The sequence below is a fragment of the Ctenocephalides felis genome, unplaced genomic scaffold (assembly GCF_003426905.1).
Source record: "Ctenocephalides felis isolate EL2017-DRISC unplaced genomic scaffold, ASM342690v1 CF-g0.4_SCAFFOLD_03571, whole genome shotgun sequence".
Classification (NCBI taxonomy): Eukaryota; Metazoa; Arthropoda; class Insecta; order Siphonaptera; family Pulicidae; genus Ctenocephalides; species Ctenocephalides felis.
This window is the reverse complement of record NW_020539725.1, coordinates 40,062,983-40,074,327: the sequence shown is the minus strand read 5'-3', so window position 1 is coordinate 40,074,327 and position 11,345 is coordinate 40,062,983. Positions and strand designations below refer to the sequence as shown.

General features: G+C 28.2%; 1 protein-coding gene and 3 non-coding genes across 4 annotated transcripts; 3 read left to right on the top strand and 1 right to left on the bottom strand.

Annotated features, from left to right (window-relative positions):
* Positions 1–1,352: 1,352 nt before the first annotated feature.
* On the bottom strand, positions 1,353–1,425 carry Trnav-uac. The gene has a single exon. It is a non-coding gene; the product is annotated as a tRNA-Val (tRNA).
* A 2,200-nt stretch (positions 1,426–3,625) lies between these two features.
* On the top strand, positions 3,626–11,340 carry LOC113386037 (homeobox protein Hox-B6b-like). Its single transcript, XM_026623847.1, has 4 exons — positions 3,626–3,892; positions 4,357–4,558; positions 6,954–7,138; positions 11,263–11,340. The coding sequence occupies exons 1-4, from the start codon at positions 3,626–3,628 to the stop codon at positions 11,338–11,340; spliced, it is 732 nt and encodes a 243-aa protein (XP_026479632.1).
* On the top strand, positions 5,726–5,798 carry Trnav-uac. Its single transcript has one exon. It is a non-coding gene; the product is annotated as a tRNA-Val (tRNA).
* Positions 9,820–9,892, top strand: Trnav-uac. Its single transcript has one exon. It is a non-coding gene; the product is annotated as a tRNA-Val (tRNA).
* Positions 11,341–11,345: the final 5 nt, after the last annotated feature.

The following is an 11,345-nucleotide window of genomic DNA, read 5'->3' as shown; positions in this document are numbered from 1 at the left end:
AAGATAGAATCATAGTAGGAGAATATAGTAAAGATGAAAAGACGTTCGTATATTATGCAGTAGGTCAAAGCATAATAAACTTTTTGTAAGACTTTTGATATACAAACTATTAATTATATATCGTCATATATATCATCATTCGTTTATAGTAATTTTATTATTTTGCGATCGTTAACTAGATCTCTAAACATATGACGAGCGAATCATCATAAGCCACCGACTCTCTTTGTCGGCCAGATGATTAATATCAGTCTCTAAGTCTAAAGGAAGGAGCATAGTAAAATAATAGACATAGTTTGCAAAAGGAAATTCTTAAAATTCGTACACATTATCATAATTGTTACATCAACGTTTTCCATTTGAAGAAAAGAAGTCCCATTGATTTGAAATTTTGTTTGATGCTGTCGAACTCTGGTAAAAAATTGTTTCAGTCCATTACAATTTGTGAAATTGTTCAAGAGATATAAGATTTGTAGTAAGAATTAATCTCTGAATATATGACGCGAATCATCATTTAAAATGGGCTTCTATAATGGGATAGTATTTTAAATTTTATTGTTATTAACTTACTGAAGGTTGATTTTAAACTTATGTACAATATTGTTATTTTGATATATTTTTTTTTCAAAAGTATGTACCGAGTACTTGTTAATACGCCAACATGAGCACAAAAACAATGAAATTCGAATACATTCAAACAATTACAAAATCTGCCTCGAGGATCTTCCAAACTAACTTGCGAGAATTACTCCACGACACTACTAGGGAAAGATTGAAAAAGAAATTCATAGCGGGGCTTAAAGGTCCGCGGATAAAAGGCCACCGATATCTCAAAAACAAGTAAGGTTAAGAATTTTCTATCAACAATACTTGAAAGTAGAGGGAAAAAATGTATAACCAGTCACAATCTTGATTCGCACGACGTTGCTATCGGAAGATAAACGGCAATATTTGAAAATATTGCGGGCGTTTTAGATAAAAAAACCTAACTTAGAAAACGCACAAAGGTCAAAAAAACGATGTAACTTTTCAGATATGACTTGATAAAATATGGGTGAAGTTGCAATTTGCTATGTAAAACGTCTGATGGCATTTTAGTACCATTTTGTATGAACGTACGAGCGTAGAGCACAGTAACATAGCCTTGCCATTACATTGGTATATCTATTTTACGGCAGAATCGGCTCCTAAATTATGTTTATAAAAAGAACGACTAAACAGAATAATTGTCGTAAATCGAACAATTGGGAAAGCGAGGCTGAATTTAGTAACAAGTATATAAAACTTCATAATCATATCATACCAACTTTCATTAAAAATTATAGAAGTTTTCGAAAAACGAGGGTAAAATTTGATTCCGGCCGGGATCGAACCGGCGGCCTTCTGCGTGTAAAGCAGATGTGATAACCGCTACACCACGGAACCTCTGCAGTTAACTTTAAATGTAACAATCAAACCGAATAGTAGATCGGTAAGAAAGTACTTTCTTACCAAATTTACTTTCACTAAATCGTAATACCACACAAATCAGTAATAAATCCAGTTATCTTTAATATAAAAATGAATCGCAAAATGTGTTGCTAAGCGCATAACTCAACAACGCCTGGACCAAATTGGCCAATTCTTTTTTTAAAATGTTCGTTGAAGTGCAAGGATGGTTGTTCTCACGGCGAGAAAAAAAATCGAATAATTGCCGATAATAAATGCCGATAATTAAAATAATTAATGATAATAATGATTTTTTATCTAAATAAATTGTACTTACACCTTTATAATCATGAGTTGACTTTTCCCAAATATTTTTGAATAAATTATAAAAGTTAGCTTTTTCAAAAAAAATTATAATAATTGAAAGTACATGCAATAATACCTACAACTTTTATTTCTTACAATAATTCACATTACTGTTACTTAATGTTTTTAACAATTGTAGCAGTGATTCAATAATTAAAAAAAATGGGAAAATGCTCCTGCACTGATAATGCAGTTAATAATTAAAAAATTATATAGCTTATTGGAAAATTCAAGATACAATAGGCATCTGAATCATAATCATCTGAAAAATTATTAAACTTCAATACAACTATGATCAGTAATCAATCCAGAGTTAGCGACTGTTTCAGTATTACAAAATAGGAAAGTTATTAATGAATTTTATGCTAATTCTCAAATTTGATTATTTTCACTGATGATGACATAAAATTATATATCAAAACGTACGGAAAATAGAAATTATATAAAGTTTTTGCATTTATTCATTTATAAAATAATTGATTTAATGCTTTCCAAGATTTTATTTTAATGCATACACATACACATTCACGCACACCCTCTCACACACACACACACATATATATATATATATATATATATATATATCATCTAGCTGTGATAGCGTCTATATATGTGTATGTGTCTGTATTGCATATGTATGTATATGTATATATATGTATATATATATGTATGTATATTTGTGTGTATGTATGTATATATGTATATGTGTATGTGTATGTATGTATATATGTATATATACATATGTACATGTCCGTATGTATATGTTTATATATACGTATTATTCGTATGTATATGTGCATATGTGTACGTGTTTTTACATGCATATCATATATACATGTTTGTGTGTTTATTTATGTATATATATTACGCTTTTGTATGTTTATATATATTTCTTTTTACTTTTCATTTCTCTTGTTTATCTATCTGTTAAGTATAATTGTTATTGCTATAATTATATTACTTATATCTATAGTTCTTTTTCCAATTTCTGTCATTTTTTCCTAGATTATATTAATTTTTCAATATTCATTCTGTAGATCCACTGATGATGACATAAAATACTATGTCGAAACGTTTGGAAAAATTAAAGATTAACTTCTAAATCTTTGCCTTTTATTTGATGTATGCCCTTGAAGAACTTACTCATATATATATATATATATATATATATATATATATATATATATATATATATATATAATATTAAATATATATATATATATATATATATATATATATATATATATATATATAATATTCTATGTGTGTGGATTAAACCAATGGCAATAAAAAACTGTGACATGTGCCTACGCCCAGAATCTTGCTATTGGTCCAGATGCTGATCAAGAAAAACCTTAGACTAAAATTTTTCTTTAAGTTAGGTTGTAGTAGTGATCTTATAAGCAATGAGTAGAAAATATCTCATCAAGATTTTCTAAGGAACAAAGATCCTTCGTTAGTTGATTGTGATTTCGTTAAGTGAATACACTCAATATAAATAGTAAAATAGTTGGTTTGAAAATTACCGATAGTACTAAACTTATTATTATTGAAGAATTAATGAAATTAAATGTAATATGCAAAGAGTAAATTTGAAGTAAAAATTATTCTTTCTAAAAATCTATAAAAATTGCTTAAACTTTTTAAATGGCAAAATTTTAAATTTTTAAAATATCTTATTTTGCCAAAAAAAAATAATTTTAAAATAAATAAAATATTCTTACATTTCTGTAATTAAAGTAATATATTAATTTAAGTAGTGATAAAAAATTAAATGAAACCGTTATAAATAAAAGTTATTCAAATGGAAGATCATACATATATACCCTCCATGGATCAATTGATCAACTACCCTCACATGTTTTACCAAACCGCCCAATACATGCATTTGTCTGCATATGAAGGAATTTCACCACAAAATCAAGAAGTCAAATCCAACCATCAGCAATCTTATTGCTTGCAAAGATATCTACAAGAACTTCAACCAATTATAAATGATACTGCAGAAAATTATTATATAAACCCAATTTCCAAATCTAATTTTTATCGCAGTGAATCTTTACGAGGTGGTGACAATAATGCACTAAATTGCCAGAATGTATATTATGAAAATGTTCATCAGTCCATAAATTTAAATAACAATCAGAGTGAAAAATTGTCAATTCATGGTGATAATGTTAAAAAATTAAATTCCGAAATTAAAGATGAAACAGGGATAAATGAAATAAATGATTTTATTGAGGAAAATTACTCAAATCGTGTGGATACGAAGGCGGTTCAGGTATGAATTTTAAGTGAATAAGAAGTTATAGATTATTTAATAATTTATAACAATCTTTTTTAACAATACCTGGACAGTATTTCATTTCATTCGTTTCAAAATAGGAGGCATTGTAAGGATTTGATATAAGAAATAAAAAAAATGGTTTCGATATTTTATAATTTGCAACATTTAAAATGTTCATCAATTATTGTTTTTCTTTAGCTAAGGGACATATGTGTAATATTTATTTCATACATATTCCTTACTTTAAATACTTCATTTATCTTTAACAATTTCAGGAAAACGAAACCATCATTTCTACGAGTGAATTAAAAGTAACACCAGTTGAACCAACTACTTTGTTAGTTAATGATAATATTTCTTCAAATATAAACGAAGAACAATCTAATAATTCAAAATTTAATAGTGCTAATAAAAGGAAATACAGTGCCTACGCTAAAATCGCAGACAACGTCTATGCAAAACTTCAAGACAATCTAGGTATGATGAACAAATTTTCTAAAATAATTCTGAAATTTCCGTCGATTAAATAATTGAAAATGCAAAAATATTAAAATGATTTTCATATGCATTTTTAACATGCCATAGAATAAGTGAAGCTTGGTAATGCATACAGTATCTGCATATTTTTCAGAAGACGACTCGAACAAATCAATTACAGTTAAAAAATATACAGACAAATTAGTGAGATTATGAGATTTGTACTAAAAAATGAAAATTTTTAATATACTAACTGCATCTACTTTAAACTAAATTCATTAACTTTGGAAGTGTATTTTTTGAGTTTTTTCTCTGATACAGTGTAGACTGTATTAAACACTAATTTGTTTGTATATTATGTATTTGATGCAGTTCTAATTACAATCACTGATTTGTTACTTAGTTATAATAAAAAAAAGATATATCTATTGCTTATTTATTATACATGTTGTTTCGCGGACTTTACTTTTAGAAGTGAACAACTAGTTCAATAAGAATTTTTTGCTACCCCCTCTACCAGGGGTAGCAACCATTCTGTGTAAAGCTTAATGCCCTGAAGGTTGTCACCTTCATGGCCAATATAATAAAACAAAAATACGTCCAAACAGTCTCTTTGAATTAATGTTAGTCTTCAACCTAGAATTCTATTGTAAAGTATTAGAAAAGCTTACACAAAATTAAAAAATCCATAACATTTGCTAGCATTACAGAAGACCACATCAGCCACATTATCTATTTCCAAATCACTATTGGAAATAATAAATTATCTGAAAATTATTAAAAAGAGTGCGCTAAAAATGCATTTATTTTACATAATGCTTGTATTGAATCAATTGGTTGATATAAATGATATAAGACATAAACTTATTCAAAGTAAAATTTTCCACATTAAATAAATGAATAAATACATTTTTATTTTCGAACAAAGCTCTGTTCCAAAACCATCTAGATTTGTCGTACAGTTATGTGGAAATTTTTTTGGCTTTTCTATGTAAAGCAACGGTTACTCTTGTGCATTTTTTACTTGGACAGTAAAATGAAGTAATTCTTTCAGTACTATTAAACATTGAAATATAAACATGTGATTTTTGCATGCATTTGGTGCATTTTGATCAACTGTACAAGCCATGTGCGAATTCAAAAATTGCAACTAATTATGTACCCGTCGGTTCCGTGGTGTAGCGGTTATCACATCTGCTTTACACGCAGAAGGCCGCCGGTTCGATCCCGGCCGGAATCAAAATTTTGTTGCAAATTAATCGGAATCATTAATTTACCTCATGTTGCTTTTAAGCAAATATGTAAAAATTGAAATATATCGAATAACGATAAATAAAATGAACTTAAATCGTATAAGTTAAACAGTAATACAATAGATTACTTATTAATAGAAGAATGAAAATTTATGTGCATCAGGAATTGTAACCCCTCGGTCACCGACCGAATCCAAAAATTTGTAATTCTTCATAAATTGATTGCAACTTTGAGTTTACAAATTTTTTGAAGATACTTTTTATTTTCTTATTTTTTTCTTGTTTTTATATGTTCGTTTCAGAAAATCCAATTTGCTATTTTTGTGTCTTCTCACAAATTTGAATTGAAATTCTCTCTTTCAAGTAATTCTGGTTCGTTTGACATCAAAATTGCAAAATATTGATATGATGAAACTCGATAAAGATTTCCGTTGAATAATTTGCTAGGGTATCGGCTGATCTTTAAAATTAGCAAACAAGTGCAAAATTATTTGTCTACGTTTTAGACAAAAAACCTGAACCGATTTTGAAAATTCGAAAACATTTCGAAGAGTATTAGTTATGTATCAAGCTGGTTAAAGTTTACTAAAGATGAAACGAAACATTTGTCCGAAATTAATTGTTGAAATTTTTTGGTTGATTTTGACGAAACTTTGTATGATGATAAAAGTCAAGGTCTTCAAATATTATAAAATATTACATACTTACAAAAAGTGTTTTGATTATAAAAATTTATCAAATTTGTGAATAATAGACCATGTCAAAATCTCTAAATTTTATTATGTCTGTTTTAAAAATGGTTAAAACTTAATTCTTATTGATTAAGTCGATTGATTAACTTTCTTCAAGACAAAATGCAACTTCCTCCTAGCTAAGATTGAGAGGTTGGAACATGAGTTAAAACACTATAAATAAATTAATATGCCCAAAAATTAATGTCGATGCACTATAAATAAAACTAGTAATAAATAATATAAAGTTAAATATAGAAATATTATTTATTATTTTATAGAAATATGATATTTGTTATTATTTTTGCAATGCGAGAGTATTTGCAGAAATACTTTCCTATTGCATTTTTCTTAATATATTTTGATCTAACATTTATGTATTGGCCAATAATTGATTCATTACAATTTCAGAACTAAATGAATGTATGGACACGGCAAAGGCGAAGACCAGGGCGCAAGTAGCACCGCGTAAAGAACGCACTGCTTTTACAAAAGACCAAATCAAACAATTGGAAGACGAATTCAAATTTTGCAATTATCTCACACGTCTTAGAAGATACGAAATTTCAGTAGCTTTGCGTTTAACCGAAAGACAGGTAAGTTAATACTTTCATTCTGTTGGTCATTAATCCTTATTGTATAACGAGCAAGGAAGAGGACTTTCAATTTGTTGCTCCTACTTGTGGTGTTTTTGGTATTATAATTTCTCAACATCAAGTAAATGTAAAATTGTAAACATGCTCCGCCATAGATTCTGGTTAGAATCCCTTCAACGCTGGGCAAAGTTTTATTCTTTTATAATTTAACCGCGTATCGTAGGCCTATAATATTTCATTATGTTACTTGAAACTAAAACATCTATCGTAGTACAAAGATTGATCAAATTCGTCAAAAAATTGTTTTCAACGTTTAGTTACCAAGAGAAGGCCCAGCCGAGCTTTACCGGGATCTAGTCAACAAGATTACCAATTAATGGCTTTCGAATAATTTTTGAATTGTTATATCTGAGCAAAATTGTGAACAAAAAATTTCACACTTTTCGGCTAATTACAAAGTCCTTATCGAGATACATCAAATGGCTTAAATTTTTGAAATCGGCTCAACCGATTTTGAAACAACGTCGACCGAAGGTCAAAAATCGACTCAAATACACATAGGCACATATACTTTATTGAAATCTGCTCTCATTCAATTCAGAATGACCTGAAACGTCGAGAAAACAGAAAATTAGCAAATCGATTTTTTGCAAAAACAAACTTCTTTGAGAATTTAAAAAGTAAAAAAAAATAAAGGGTGTTATATGCAGGTGCGAGGCGTTACCAGTTAAATTACTACATGTACAATATGAGCTTTTATATAGTACTATACTTATACTATACTATACTTTTTTATAGTACTGTACTTATGCTATACTATACTTTTTTATAGTACTATACCAAGGATGAGCAACCCGCGGCCCGCGGGCCGCATGCGGCCCGCCGGATGATTTTCTGCGGCCCGCCAAGCGTTTCTCAACTACAGACTATTTTTCTAGATATTTTATAAAATACGGCTATAAAGGCTGATTTTGTTGTCAGTCAAATACTGGTAAAAACTGTTGTTCGCAAAAATTTTCAGCATTTCCTGATAAAATAAATATTAACTTAAATATTAGTTTAACAATATTGCAAGAAAAATTGAGAAGTTGTCCGAGAACATAGCAAAAACGCATTTCTAAATTTAAAAAAATTAAATAAGTATGTTTAGAAAAAGGAAATATGAACAAATTTTAATTGTTCAAAGCTAGCAACAAAGTTGTTTTCTTGTCAGCTCTGAGAAATTTTTGCGTTTGATAAAAAAAAACGCAAAGAAATTTAAATGTAAATTCTTTTTTTAGAAGTACGTATGTATGCGAACGATTGCACAGGTCCATAAAAAAAGTCGATGGAAAATAATTCATTCATTTAGAAAAATTTATACATTGATTGTGCCAGTTTTTATATATTTTGCGTCCCAATTTTGACTATAGATTTATCTTCAGAAGTAAATGGTACATTGGAAAACATGCACACCCCAATTTAGACAACTTTTTTTGTGGATCTGTGTTAATTTCGATCCATCCACCGATCAAAATTGAGTAAAACATATTAAAGCTGCATACACTATGCTACTTTCCGCTTTAAAAAAATTAAAGAACAAGATTTAAAAAACGGCTTATATCGATCAGCTTATATAAAAACGCAGTGCCAAATTTTTCATTAAAGTTTTCAAGAAAATTAGTTTTTCTGTTTAACTATTATTTGTTTTCATTTTGCATATACACTCGTATATATAAAATATATACTTTTTTCAAATTTTATATTTGTTCTTTTTTTGTTGCAATTTTGTAATTTTGTTGGAATTACATTATTTCCGCGCTCAGTCAATGAATCTTTTTGACTTAATATTATTTCAGACTTTTGAGTTTATAAAAAATTTTCAATTTTATTCAAATTTATTTTTTATGGGTTGTAATAATTTTTTTAAATTTTGTTCTTTATTTTAATTTTTTTAATGCGGAATGGAAAACTACATACAACTCCAAATTTCACTCTCTTATTTCACAATAGTCATTTTAGCAGATAATCGATCAATTAACAATTATCGTCTTTTTTGTGAACGTTTATAATAGATATTCGATCAAGACTTTTCTGAGCTTTTAGAAAAGCTTAAATTTATCCGCTCTATCCGCTGCAACATTTTAAAAACAATTCTTACATATTGGCAACGAAATGGTCACCTTCGATAAAACTAACTGATTTGCAGGCCTATCCTATTGTACAAATATTTCTCGATGTGCTTAAAAAGTACCTAGTTTTTGAATGCCCTGCAAAAGGAGTAATTTTAGCAATAAAAATTTTAAAATTTAATATTAAAATCTGAAGATAAAACTGCTTTTAAAAGAAAATTGAATTTTTTTTCAGTGTTATCATAATTTAAATATGGACGTTAGTATTTTAGCGTTGCGTTGGGAAATTTATCAATGTAATTTGTGTTAGTTACCTCTTTCATTTATATACTACATATTTATACATTCAGAATTAGTTAGCCATTTTTAATACTAATGATTTTCTAAAAATATTTCCTGTGGCAAATCGTTTCCGGGTCGGCTAGTATATATATAAATTACGTGCGGCCCGCCATGATATTTTAAAATTTAAAATGGCCCGTGGGTTAAAAAGGTTGCTCGCCCTTGTACTATACTTATACTATTTTTCTCTACAGTATCTCTACTATAATATTTTAAGAACCATGCGTGGGTTCCGTGGTGTAGCGGTTATCACATCTGCTTTACACGCAGAAGGCCGCCGGTTCGATCCCGGCCGGAATCACATATATTTTTTATAAATTATATTAAAATTTTATAATAATTTTGTAAGACTTACATATTGACATTGTCGTAACTTCCTTACAATGTCCTTTTCGGTTGCATCAGAATTAAAAACCTTGACTTCAAAAAAAGTTATAAAAGAGTCAAACTTTGACACTTGATTACACTTATCACCCGTTTTTTACCTTTAACGAACGAGCGCATTTTCTAAAACTATGACAGGTCGACGGATTTTTAAAAAATGTTTTACTCCATTGCTAATATTGTTTTGTGATGAATATTGAAATTTATTTTGTAACGGCATTGTGCCCATTTTGAGAATTATATGAAAAAAGACAAAATTTTTGAGGCGTCCATGGCGGCATTCGTTCGTTAAGAGTTATAATATCACTTCCACTTCTAATTTCATATCACTATTTGAATTTATGAATTACTTTCGTATAATAATTTGTTTATTTATAAAAAAAAACTGTTTATTTTGCAATTCTTCGTCATTGTTGTCAACGACCAAACCAATAACAACAATGACATTATTATTAGTGTCAGTGCTGTCAGTGAACTTGCATAACTGAATTATCCTCATATCCTTTGTGACGTAAGTTCAGGTTTTTCAAAACTACCAACATCGGAATGTTAAAGTATTAACCTGCGTTCAAAAATTTAATATGGATATTTATGTACAAATATATGTAAAAACTAATAATAATAATAAACTAGTAAAATAAAACACTTGTTTAATATCCTTTTACGTTAAAAAAATCACTAATACCATGATATGAGGATATGCACTATGGTAATATATGGGTAATATAGTTATAATAAGCAATTTGTACTGCCTATTCTGTGCTCAAGATGAAAAGCTCACATTTTTCTTAAATTATGAAATAGTTGAGGCATTACAGCAATTTACAATCACATTATATCTTTTGTTATGTAAAAGGTATAGGCTCATATCTTGTTATTCTGGAAATCACACTCCTATAGAAAATTGTTCTTTTCTAAATCGTGTTAAATATTTATATAAATATAACAATTATTGTATCATTGTCATACAATTGTATATTATATAATTTATAATACAAAACTGCTTAAAATTAGGAAAATAAAAAAAAATCATGTTTACATTGAAAAAATAAAAAAGAACACTTAAAATAGCAGAATTAGATTTTGTTTTCACAATTGCATGTTACATTTAAGTACCAAAATGATTGTAAATGTTGAAAATATACTAGGAATTACGAATTGCAGGTGAAATGATTATTCAACAAATTTTATTAATGTGAACAAACATTTTCAAAATTATGAAATGAGATGTTTATTATTTTATTATTAATAAAAAATTAATTAAAATATCTGTATAATATATTTCAGGTAAAGGTTTGGTTCCAAAACAGAAGAATGAAGTGGAAAAGAACAAAAACAAATTGCAGTGACAATGGAGATTTGTGAGGTCT